The 13,210-nt window shown below is 33.5% G+C and overlaps 2 protein-coding genes across 2 annotated transcripts; one reads left to right on the top strand and one right to left on the bottom strand.

Annotated features, from left to right (window-relative positions):
* Positions 1 to 2,135: 2,135 nt before the first annotated feature.
* Positions 2,136 to 8,098, bottom strand: LOC105345824 (transmembrane protein 161B). The gene is made up of 3 exons (XM_011454141.4): positions 7,939 to 8,098; positions 5,723 to 5,928; positions 2,136 to 3,756 (listed from the first exon to the last, which is right to left on the bottom strand). Exons 2-3 carry the CDS (start codon positions 5,907 to 5,909, stop codon positions 2,447 to 2,449), a joined length of 1,497 nt encoding a protein of 498 aa, XP_011452443.3. The 5' UTR covers positions 5,910 to 5,928; positions 7,939 to 8,098; the 3' UTR covers positions 2,136 to 2,446.
* Positions 8,099 to 8,404: 306 nt separating this feature from the next.
* LOC105345826 (baculoviral IAP repeat-containing protein 8) lies at positions 8,405 to 12,703 on the top strand. Its single transcript, XM_011454143.4, has 3 exons — positions 8,405 to 8,718; positions 9,386 to 9,567; positions 9,924 to 12,703. Exons 1-3 carry the CDS (start codon positions 8,544 to 8,546, stop codon positions 10,650 to 10,652), a joined length of 1,086 nt encoding a protein of 361 aa, XP_011452445.3. The 5' UTR covers positions 8,405 to 8,543; the 3' UTR covers positions 10,653 to 12,703.
* Positions 12,704 to 13,210: the final 507 nt, after the last annotated feature.

Genomic DNA, 13,210 nt, shown 5'->3' with positions numbered 1-13,210 from the left:
GTATTTTCTCACAATGTTCAGTTTATTTAAGCAATGAATCATTATATTTTGAAAGATGTGGTCTCATAACTGCAACAATGTGTGCATACAAATTGAATAACGCGCGCTAGCGTGTTATGATAATTTGTTTGCACACACCGTTGCAGTTATGAAACCACACCTTTCCAAAAAAAATGATTCAATGCTTATATTTACGTTTTTAAACATTTATTTCCTTCCCGCAAATATGATGTTTTTAAAAAGCTCTGACTTATTCAACGAGTAATGCGAAATTCACGGAAGAGCCATTCGAATAGCCGACTTATGCTGACAAAAATAGTGCACAGTGTTTTAAATTCTAATAAGTGAACACAATTTTATTTTTCTTTCTGTGATTTAATGAATAGATTTACATTTGGTACACTAAGATGTTAATCAATTGAATTCATTTAACCGTCAAAATATATTTATATCAATGAAATATTAATCAGCGTAAGTATAATATCAGGTCGTGATTCGGTTTGAAGTCGCGATAAGAGTCCGTTCATGTTCTTCGAGAAATACTGAAGGAATACTGAATGTATTCCTACGCAACAGATTTGGTGATTGGGTCTTCTGTGTTATGCGTAAATATCACTCAAATCAACCAATGCAATTTAATAGAGGGAAATAAAGTAAATGTAAATATATAAACTAGCATACAATCTCACCAATTATATACAGTGTGTATTGCACACACAATGTCTTTCATGCATTTACAAAATGTCAACATACATTGCTACAGTCCAGAGTAGAACACATTATACAAAGATAGTCTATGACTTACACTTTGTTCTCAGTCCATATTTATTTATATTACAGTAGTTAATCCTACAGCCGCCTAAGGCAAAAAAAATAAAAATTCCTGTTTCCTGTCGCCCGACCGACCCTATCTTATACCCTCCGACCCTAATTTTATTTTTGTGATCATAATTGTGAACTATAACTTTGCCAGAATTTCCTCAGAAAGAGAAGTGAGGTTTCTCAGACTTCTGAGTTCACAATCGTGAAAATTAACCTCATTTGCAAAAGAATGATAGTAAACTAATCTACAGATACAGACATCTTTACTGCATAAATTAACCTTTTCATAGGGTTAAAAACTGGGACAATCTTATCTTCAGGGGTTATAAATACGGGTGATGCAACAGCATACTATTTAAATTATAACTTTTATTAAATCCTGATATTAGTGACTTTATAACCTGCTCTTGGTTAATCACTCCGCAATAAATGTTAAAATTACCATAAATCTGTTTTTTACATTATCTTGTAAACTAAACAGCATACGGTAGTAAGTGGGTCAAAGGGTTGGACTAATACCCCAAATACACAGAAGTACAGAGACTGATTTAATAAATATTGTCGGTAAGCTAACACAATAAAGAAATATTTATTCATAAAAGGATTCATAGACATGTAGATTAAATTTTGCAAATAAATTAGGTTATTTTTCATTGAAAAAAAATTTCACTGCCTGTTGTTGATCAGCGATATACATTACATCTACCAATAACACAAAGACCTTTGGAATTTTTAAATCTTCATTAACGTATCATAAACTGTGAAAATACTTATTTCTCTCATTATTACACACATGCTCCAAGTTTATGAAAATAAAACAAATTTAAAAATAATTAAAATATTTTTTTTCCCTACCTACTCTAATTTTTTTTGTCGGGGGACAGGAAACATTTATTTTTTTTTTGCCTTATCAATCAATACAGTCATATTCTTTCTACACAGTATCAAACAACTCTGTTTAATATGGCTTGTGTAGCTTCTGTGCTTAAAATCATATCAACAAATTGTCAATATATATGCAAGTCATCTCTATAAACCATATACAAAGCAAAATCATGATTAAGCCAAGAAATAATTTCATTGTTTACTTTAATAATCATTATTGCTAATCAGCATGTAAAAAAAATCCATCATAGGCCGCGACCATATACTGACCTCAAAATATTTTTGCACTGGTCTTTCACTTGAGGTGGTCTTTATCCAAAGCCAGAATTGTCAACAGAAATGTACAGTGACAAACTTGCAGACTCACCACAATATGTCTCCTTTTCAAGGATTTAATTAAAACCATTATATTACAACCAGTCAGTATATTAAAAACTCTCATTTTTTTATTTACTTGGAACTCCTAATTTATACGTCAAAAACATTAAAACAAGTTATATGTTTAAAAAAGAAATAATCAATAATATGACACATACTTTATACAAAAGATATTAAATGATATGACTTTTTCACTCCATATTATATGAAAGTTTCAAACATCCAACAAAAATTTTGCACAAAATTAAATGAACCAGATATTGCATCAAAGGTCAGACTTATTTTCTCAATACAAATGGCACTCCTGTAAACTTAATCCGAGTTTTGTCCTACATCCTACACCCTATGTTGATCCTACACCCTATGTTGATCCTACATTAGAGTGGTAGTACATTCCAAAAGCAGAGGTGGTAAACCAGGAGGCACACACCCACCACGTCACAAAGGACAGCAAGCCGCGATACCACTGGGCCGAGAACACCTGCCTCAAGTTCACAAAAGTCAAGGAAAACTGGGCAGCCGTCTCGCCGATCGACTCGAGAGTGGTCGAGTTCAAGCTATTAGAAATGCCAGCACCTTCGGAAGCCTGAGTTGAGTTTTGGCTGAAAGAGGCAAAATAATCCTCCATGTCCTTTCCCAGAACGGATGACCAGGAGTACTCGCCAAGAGTCTTCTGGAGGAACATAAGAAACAGCAGAAGAATGAGAGGGGTCAGATATTGCAAGGTCACCACACACAGATAGTAAAATATCCTGGCCACCAGTTTCTGGAATTCCACTCCACTAATTCTGCCACTCTCCTTCTTCAAGTTCTCCACTTTTTCATAGGCAGTGTTGAGGTGGGCTTGAAGGTGGGTCGGCATTAAGCAGAGTCTTAACAAGAACATAGCGGCAATCAACAGTAATCGGAGAATGTCAAATTGAGATTCTTGTAAGTGTTTGTATGTAGCTCGCCAGTGTTTTCCACATAACATGGTGCGTCCAATGGGTTTGATCCACAATAAAATAATCACTAGTGGCAAGATGAAGTTCAGCTGCAAGAGAAGTTGTTTGAATCGACTTTCCCTTGCATATTTTAAAGCATCTATGTGTAGTTTCCCATACCGAAGTCCTGGAAATGTTAACAAGGCTCCTAAAATAGCACAAACAAATGAAAGAATAATCTTGAAAGTCAGGAAACTCACAGGCCCCTGGTAGTCTACATCCTGCTGTTTTAGGAAACTTTTAGCACCTGTGGAAAAGTTCTCATAACCCTCCTCCAAACCGAACTCGAGTATGGACTCATCCACGACTAGAACTCCCATGGCTGCCACCAGGAAAAAGAAACCAAAAGTCACGCACAGAATCTTCTCTCCTCCGTTCTCGAGCCTGAAGTACATGGCTGTCTGAGCCATCAACACTCTCAGGGCGAATCCAATGGCCAGCATGCACCACAGCATGCTGATGTTGAACTCTGACCTGGGACCTATAGTGTAGTAGACTTCTGTGAGGAAGTAGACGACACCCGCAGACAGAGAGAAGTCCACAAGCCATTGATAGTCTGGGTAGAATCTGAGCTGGAGTAGGTCAACTGCCTCCACTGGGGCAGTGTCCAGAGCGATGTCAATTGTACGGGGGACCGTAAAATTATTGTCCGTAGAGTCTTTGTGGTTCTTCTTGTCTCCTTTTCTCCCTGAAATTAATTAAGAATGAATATATACATACATTGTACACCAAAAAAGTCAAAATTAAGAAATATTTACGGCCAAAATTAGATTATTGTTTGTTTGGAATTGCCTCCCCCCTCATCGAAATAACCCCCACTGAAAATTTTTTATTACTGTAGCGAAAAAGAACTCTTTTTTTGATGGAGATTTTTATTGTTTTGCCAATTTTTAGGCCAGCATTTTTTTATTTTTAGGTTTACGAACCACAAAATGATAAAGTTCCGTAGGAGGAGGAAATAAAAAAAAAATAAAAATCTCTTTTGACCTACAATTTTTTTACTTTTAGGTTTATGAATCACAAAATTGTAAAGTTCTATAGGAGAAAAAAAAACTTTTATGACATCATCTTTATTCTAATATAAATATAATGAATGACAACTTCATGATAGTGGTGTGTAACTGCATCAAGTGTAGCATGTGAAAAGTATGTCATCTGTGTAACATATCTCTGAAATAGTACAATAGAATATTAGACATACAGCTTTGATACTACATGTACATATAGCAATGTCAGGGGTGTGCAATTACAAAATTTGGCCACAAAGTTACTAGCCCAAGATTCAAAGTTACCAGTCAAACTATTGTCGGACATGTCAACATTTCATTTAATAAAAAACAACCTAAATTTTATGTACATAAAGTAATAATGTTTTCTCCTGTATTATACTAGTATTTAATTATTAATATACAAAATATTTATTACTTTCATGTTTTCTGCAGTTAAAAAATATTCAACTTCATTAATCTCTCACATTTTTTTTACAAAATTGGTTTGGGTGTTTATATGTGAGAAAACTCAAACATAACATTGTGAATGTGAACAGACTCTATAAAATCACTGCAACTATATGTGTGCATGTATTTTATCCTGTTGAATTTCCATGTACAAAGTACAACTATGCAATTAATTATGTAATGGTAAATTTTAATTGAAAATAACGGAAAATGCACAAACAATAATATGATTTTTTTAGGCAGGTCACTTTAAAATGTGTTCATGAGAATAGTTACTGCAGAATATCTCTAATACATCTCTCTCTCTCTCTCTCTCTCTCTCTTTCTCTCTCTCTCTCTCTGTAAAATAAATTTTTAAAAAAGCCAATGAATACATATGCCAATTCAACACAAAAAGAAAGGGAATCATTTTAAGGTGATGTACTTGAAAACAGCTGCACAGGTAACTATCGAAGCCATGTTCAGTGAGGTGTGACTATCTCGTCTAGCCACTGGTCAACACTGTCGGTAAAACTTCAAAGTATGAAACTTACAGCAGAGTGTTTGTATAAGCTTCTCTGAAGAATGTAGCACGAGAAAAAGATGTGTAAGAAATTTTTAGGCTATCATGACACAAAAAGAGCAGATTTTATGCCTCTGTGATAACAATGACGATACACTTTTCCTACTAGAAAAAATTTGCTGTCGGGGAGAAAAAAAAGATCTTTTTTGTAATTTTATTTTTTTTCTAAAAACTCAGAAAACCGAGCGGCGGGTTTGTAAACCTAAAAATAAAAAAATGCTGGCCTTAAATACACATGTAGTTAAAACTTCAAGTTTGAAAAAAAAATAAAATTTCCCTCTCTATCAGGAGTCCCTCCTAGGTCTGGAAACCCCCCGGCGATTCCAAACAAACATTTTTTTAAGGATGGCCTAATAAATATTTAGATATTTTAACATGTATAATCATTAAGCAAAACATCACTTGTACAATCTCATATCAGTCATTAATTTTTGTATAAAAGGGAGGTAAACAATTTTTTGACAAATTGTGCTTTTTTAAAACACTTAAATATGCCCCTCTCCCAATATACGTTTACGTCAGTCTTTCATTGATAAGAAATATGTAATATCTACAGGTACTTCTGCCCTTCTTTCCAGGAAAGAAATTTGAAATTTCTGTTAGTCCTATATAGGTAATAAATACATGATACGTACCCTTGCCTCTCCCCTGGTAGTTACTGGGTGTCCCCGCTGCGCGCCTCAGCTCATCCTCACTGGGGTGTAGGTATCTGACCAATCTGCCAACCAACAGCCATCGCCCCAGGGACAGGTAGGGGGACAACTTCTGCAGGAAGCTGAAGATGATAAGGCTAAATACCAGCTGGGCCCCTAAAACAGCCATGCTGATTGTCACTGTTTACCTGAAGAGGAAAACAATATTTTAAACTCCATGTATTATATTTAAAGGGTAAAAATTTGAAATTCTATGCACTAGTTGAACGCTATATAAAATTCTGTATTTCACCTTTAAAAAACTGACAATGTTAATTCCAATGTGTATATACATGTACCTGGAACCTCTCTATAAAATTAATTTAACTTTTCTAACATTTTTTGTAAGAAATAAAATTATTAATCAAGTTTTCTTTGAACGATTAAATTTTTTTCTTAGAAATATATCATGTCAACTGCCACTGTTTCCTTAATGTCTTTTGATAAATCAATCTAGTAAATATGTATCACTATGCCTTAAAGGCACACACTTACACATTCAGTCATTGTAATTATAAATTTGATTTGACATTTATCATGTTTATATATTAAATTATATTCACATGTACTACATATATCTAATACATGTACATATACATGTAGCATGCATTTTAAAAAAAATGCAGAGACTAATATTAAAACACTTTTTAAAAACTTCTATTCAACAACCCAAGTTGCAGTTAAGATTTTCAGTACAGATAAAAAGAAGACTAGTAGTAATAGTTGATGTACACATGCAATTTTCCCACAACAATTCAAAATTAATGATGATCAGTTGCATTAAATACATGTATCATGAACAATATTTTATCAATGTCTTAATGTCACATTGACCATAATTATGCTATGCTCTGATGCACGATATTCTTGCACTATATTTTGCTTTATTATCCAATAATTCAAAACACTTCAAGGTTCAAACAATATTTGATAACTATCCAAATATTTCTCCTTTGAAGAGTCCCTTCTAGTTCGTCAGGCTGTAGATTGCAGTTAAAAGTTGAATGTCTACACCAGGGAATTTTGCACTCCTAAAGACATGAATTCAGAGTGCCCGAATGCTAATGTCGAAAAATAATGAAAGGTGTTCCAAATGGAAAAAGATGTCAGACTTCCCAATTATAGCAGATGTAGTCTTTCAGAACATGAAAAGGGAGGAACTGGGATTGAAGCATACTATTTTAAATAGCCAGTGCCCAGAAAAAAAACTAACTTAATCTACACATTCTTCATGGAATTTTTTGACTGCACATTAGAACTCCTCCCCTCCCATAGTCCATATGTCAAAAATGACTGACCTTTCACTCAGAAATAATGCAGCTAAATGGCGTTTATCTACTTGATTAGAGGATCACACAAGCTTTGGTCATATAACAAGGAGAGCTTTTTCATCATGTTTATGGCTCATTCCTTTTTTGTATTTTGTGATGAAATGTAAAAAAAGAAAAAGTTATATATTGATTATAACTGTACTTCTTTACACATGTATGTATAATTTCGTCAAAAAGAAACAGAAATGGTAACCAAAAAACAAATCAAAAAATGATAAAATGCAGTTGTAAAATTAATTTCCCCAAATCTTCCATGCAATTAATACCCGACACTATTTTGTTATAGGCATCATGGTATCCAAATTGGACTGAACATATTACAGGGACATATATACGTCTCTGCTAAGTAATAAGTATTACAAATGCACTAATCCGAGACTCCTCTGACTCTAACCCCCTGCTTTTATATTGTGACGTGCATATAAAAGAGGGGGTTAGTGTCCGAGCCCGGAGAGGAATATCGGATTAAAAATGCACATCATGACATGATCATTACATGCAAGCAAAGTGTAAATATCTCTTATTTTTGATCATTACTTTTAAAAGACAACATTATCAATTTTAAAACATGGGGCAATGTTTGTTCTAAAACTGTCTACTAGAAATAGTAATAACAGATTTAAGCAACATAACACGTTAGGATATTACAGTACACGTTGATGTCAAATCAATGGAGATAAAACATATGAGAAAATTCGAGTTATTCATGTTGTTGTTTTGATGAATATCAGGAATATCTTTATAATTCAGATTTAATCAATTGGTCTTAAGAAATATTTTGTAATTCTTAACATGCTATTGACGAAGCTTTCTGAAGAAAATGCTCACCCTTCTACCCACGCCGTTTTGCACGCTTCGGCTTCCCCAAGTTCACACTCCAAAGGTCGCGTTGTTTTCTAGATAATTCATTCATTGTTTATAAACATTCTATGGGCATTTATCTCGTAAATAACAACATGAATAATGGGTCATTCAATGTGTTAAGTGTACCTTATTTTTAATGAATTGTTCAGAAGTTATCTGCGTAAATTTATCGAACCGATCCCTAGGGGTACATGTTTACCTGTTTACGTTAGACCTATTTTGCGTTTCAAACAGGAAAGAGCTAATTTTTCCAGATCTAAAAATAGACTAGTGAAAAAATATTCCGCTTGTTATTTATAGGTCAACTCCGTTTTCAGCCAATGAAAATTCGTCTTTTTTAATACTTTAGGGAGAGTTAAATTGGGAATTCGGTTTTCCTGCTGATCTATTTTTACATGATACTAAATATATAAACCCGAAACAAGTTTTGTCATTTTATCAATTGTCTGAACAGAGTCAACAAGTAAAATCCGATTCCGTAAGTTTGTCGTGCTACGATTTGGAGAATTTTCTCTCCTGTATTCTTTGTTGGATGACTCTCCAAGTAAGTTAAAAACAAAACCTAGAAAATGCACCAAATGAAGTTTGAGGACAAGAGGAAGGCGTTAGAGGAATTGGGGGTGTCGTTTGCCAAACCCAAGCACCCAGAGTTTTCCCTCGTGGCGAAGCGGTACGGGAGTTTCTCCGAATGGAGATACCACCAGTCCCCAGATAGCTTGGCTAGAGCCGGATTCTACTATACAGGTAAACAAATTAAAAGGACTAATTCATATAAGATTAAAAGAACATCTTGCGTCATGAAAGAACTTAAGGAAATCTATGAGCAAGATATGATTGTTATATTCAATTTGGAAAGCAAGACACATCAAAAAATGTTTCATTTGAAATTATGGAGATGCTAATGATTTATTAAAATACATGTATATATAACAATTATTATTGTAATCATGCAATGTCATAAAATTGTTTATTGAAATTAAGTTGATTGATAGTTGCATGGCGCACACACATGATGTATATACTCGTTTGCACAACATTTGGCAATGAAAATAAAACAATTGGCAGAGAAAATATATTAAACATTTTCATTAGACAAGTTATATATATATTTTTCCGATTCCAGTTGAAAATGTTATTTCATTATATAATTTAATGAAATGTGTTTTTAGGAATTATTTAATAATAAAATGAAAATTCCAGAATATACTCGATCAGTATATAGAATCCTAAAAATAACAACTTTCTATAATAATCAATATATACACGACTGATGAAAAGAATGCATTAAATTATAGAAAATGATAAAAAAAAAAAAAGAGTTCTTCATGTCATAAATGAATGATTATTTCGAATATTGCTACGATAAGATGTCAAGTGGAATCTATAACAGAATTATTTAATGTATGTTTAGGTCCAGATGACAGAGTGAAGTGCTTCTTCTGCGGAAATATTCTAGGACAGTGGGAGAAAGACGACGACCCTTGGAAGGAGCATGCGCAATGGTTCCCCGATTGCCCATTCCTCGTCCAATGTATGGGCAAAGGTTTCGTGTCTGAAATTCAACAAATCGTAGCACAGCAAAAGTCGGCACAGGTACTAGTCATATCAATTATATACAATAACAGTTGACGTCATATATATTTATATCTATGTGTGAACACAAAATTAATGCATGGTTTTCAAAAAAAAAATGCTGTCTGATTTTGACAAATCTTTTATGAAAACCCCTCAAACAAGCGTATTAAGTTTTAGAGGATATTTGAAAAACCAGTCCGAATTCAAAAAATAAAACTTCAGACTTTACTTACAGTCCGAACTCCTTAAAAAACATGTTATTGGTCCGAATTTTTGAAGTTTCATTCTCAACATATGATAAAATAGATTTGTTGGGGTTTTTGTTTGTTTGTTTTTTTTCATTTTATGTAAATTGTTTATTTATGAAACTTCAGGATCCAAGGCACAAGATAGACACACCCAATTTCCAACAATACAAGGAACAAAGGGGCGTGGTCACGTCTCCGAGTTCACCGGAATGTTCTCTGCAAAGTACGGTCGCCATTAAATGTATACAGATGGGGTACCCGGAACTAACAGTCAGAAAAGCCATCAACATATGGCAAACTCGGCATGGTTCTAGATCGTTCTCTTTAACGGACCTTGTAAATGTGATTCTAGATTTACGGACGAGTGACTCGGGGTATAATTCTTTAGAGGACTTGAGTAACGAAGAAAATTTAAATGTTGGGGATAGTAGCGAAAGTGGATCTGAAAGTGTAACAAGCAGCGAGAATTCCCTTGTAAAGGACGAGAAAGTGAAAAACATTGACAGGACTAGCGTTGAGTCGGAAAAACTTCAGGAAAATAGGCATATATCGGCTGAAAATGTTGAATGCAGCAACGACGCGACTAAAAATCATATAGAAAACGAAAAGGACTCCGGTTATGATTCCGATAGTGATGATGAAAGTGAGAGTATTTCGGACACTGAAATACTGCAGGCTGAAAATGCAGAACTTAAAGAAAGACTTTTCTGTAGAGTTTGTAAGGACAATACCGTAAGTGTTATTTTTCTGCCGTGTGCACACATGTGCACGTGTGCACAGTGCTACCCAGCCATGAAAGAATGTCCGATATGCACGTCACGAGTAAAAGCTGTTGTGAAAGCGTTTTTAGTTTAATGTAGTGACTTTTTCACGTGTAAAATAATACAATGTAATGTGAATGTTTAACGCGAACGTTGGTTTATCAAGTTTTTATTATTTTATTTATACAGTGGGTCTGAAAGTAGATTTCTGTTTTATCTACAAAATGTTGTTGAGTCCAAATGAAATTTTACAAGACGAGGACATATCAGGGACAACCACCCCCTTTACATTCTTCATAAAGCATTAGTGAAGTATCTTCACCGTTCCCTCATTCTCCCCAAATACATAACCTGCTTTACGCTCTTATCTTTATTCGAATTACAACATCGATATACATACATGCATATCTTTTTATCAACGAATATTCTAAACTCTTGATTTGTTCTACATGTATTTATCATGAATTTACAAAAATAAGATTTTAAGGCATTTCCTTAAATTTACACCAATCAACCTTTCACTGACGTAACCTATATTTCCTGAAACTAAATTTCGATCGTTCTTTTCTGGGAAAAACTGTGATGGTTTTTTTCATATGCGGCAGGAATTTATATTCGTAGTTGACATTTGAAATATTTGGCTCGTGCATAACATACATTTCTAAATGATTTTTTTTTATTTATTTGAAATCCATATTATAGTTTGATTAAAATAAATATTACATGAAAACAATTTCTAACCGATTACTATCAAATACATTAAAGAAATTTAAGTTAGCTGTTATAGCTTATTAATTAATTAATTAATTTATTAAAAGCTTATTATTAATTAACCATTAGTTTTAATTTTGATTGATTTTCCTGTAATGCTTTAATTTTCCTAAAAATTAATTTCTTTTATACATAAAATGAATCAAATAGAAATCTATTATAGATATAAAAAAACGATGTTCAATTTTTTTTCTACATTTTAAGGGGCATTCCAGTTGATCAATATTTAATTGTATGATCTTGAAACTTTCAAATATTGATTTGAAAAAGAAATTCAATGATTTAGATATATTGTGTTCAATAAAAATTATTATTTCATTGAGCAAAGGAAAAATCAAATGCAGTTTGTTGATATATTATATTGTTTTACTCACACGTTTCATTTTTCAATTTAAATCAAAACTTCAGAGAGAGAGAGAGAGAGAGAGAGAGAGAGAGAGAGAGAGAGAGGAGTGGAGGAGGAAGAGGTATAAAAATTATTAACAAACATGAGAGAGAAAAATAGGAAAGGAAAGATACAAATATTAGATAATGAAACGAAAATGGATTAAAAAAACAATGTGTTTTTCTTTGATGGCCATAAAATGGGACAAGTAAGTTCATAATTTTAGTTTTAAATATAAACGTACAAGGATCTTCATTAAATAGAAAAACCTGAACACTTTCCTCGTAAGAACATTTCCTGTTTTCAACAAGTCATTCAATTTTTGAAAGTGGTCGTTAGAAAATATTTCCGGCCAAAGTAAGTCATTGGGTGAAATTATGGTTAACAAAGAACGGACAAATGCACTACATATACATGTAGTTTCGAAACGGAAGCCTATAATAATAGCCGGGAATCAATAGATAAACCTCTATGACGTTGGACATATATTTTTAATGCCTTGCGTATTTTTTGCGAAACTAGATGTCTAAACTAAAAAATAAAGTTGAAACAACAGTATTCAAGCGCGTATAGCATTACCCTCCCCCCCCGTCAATATTTATATAGAGTATCAAAAATATACTATTAAGGCATGATTGACTGAATACGTACAGATGTATAGGCCTCGCATAACAGAACTTGAGACTATTTACAAGTAACAAATACTAGTCGCAAGATCCGCCTCTGAGTTAGTTGTAGATTAGTACATGTATACAGCAGGCGCGGATCTAAACCCGGGGAGGGGGGGGGGGGGTCAGGGTTTGGATCCTGACCCCCCTCCCTTCTGGAAAAATCAAATGTATTAAACTCGCGCCAGTAAAATTCTGAAAAACTTAGTATTTTTAATACAGTTTCATTAAATCAGTATATATAATTGATTTTTGACTGATGCGGTAAATTGCGCAGTGACCAATGTACAAATGTGTCACTCAATAAACTACAGAATCTGATTTGTTATTTATTGATATTTATTCATGTGATCTCTTTTTAATCAGATTGGGCCTACGCGTGGAAATATCATCAATTTTCTGTAAATAATCATATATATACGCATGCATCTAAATAAAGATATGCAATTACAACAGAATATCGCGGCATGACTGTGAAGAGTATGAATCAATCGTATAATCTCATTTTTATTGAAAACAGGTACTTTAGCCAAAAGGTATTTGAACGATGATATGCCCTAAAGGTACTAGTAAAATAAGAAAAAAAAAAACTAAGCGGTTTAAATTATAAATGCGTTTCGAACTGATATTCTCTTGTATAATTTGTCATCGTCGGAAACCGAGGGTCAGTCGACTCGCATACGCGTACATGTGAGACTGGCCGTGGGTTTTCGACGGTGGTGATATGTATACCTTGTAAAATTCAATCGTGAACATTTTTTTTTTATTGCTACTGGAATTCCTTTCCCTTTATCTCAGATAAGACACAAACATATGATTTTCAAATAA

The sequence above is a fragment of the Magallana gigas genome, chromosome 9, assembly GCF_963853765.1.
Source record: "Magallana gigas chromosome 9, xbMagGiga1.1, whole genome shotgun sequence".
Taxonomy (NCBI): Eukaryota; Metazoa; Mollusca; class Bivalvia; order Ostreida; family Ostreidae; genus Magallana; species Magallana gigas.
Note: the sequence above shows the minus strand (reverse complement) of the source record. Positions and strands in the feature narration are given on the sequence as shown.

Bases quoted from the DNA above. Each gene is read 5' to 3' on its own strand.
- LOC105345824 (XM_011454141.4), bottom strand. From the start codon at position 5,909: ATGGCTGTTTTAGGGGCCCAGCTGGTATTTAGCCTTATCATCTTCAGC. The intron at 3,757-5,722 runs GTACGTATCATG...AATTAATTTCAG, and splicing joins CTACCAGGGGAGAGGCAAGG to GGAGAAAAGGAGACAAGAAG.
- LOC105345826 (XM_011454143.4), top strand. From the start codon at position 8,544: ATGCACCAAATGAAGTTTGAGGACAAGAGGAAGGCGTTAGAGGAATTG. The intron at 8,719-9,385 runs GTAAACAAATTA...ATGTATGTTTAG, and splicing joins AGCCGGATTCTACTATACAG to GTCCAGATGACAGAGTGAAG. The intron at 9,568-9,923 runs GTACTAGTCATA...ATGAAACTTCAG, and splicing joins CACAGCAAAAGTCGGCACAG to GATCCAAGGCACAAGATAGA.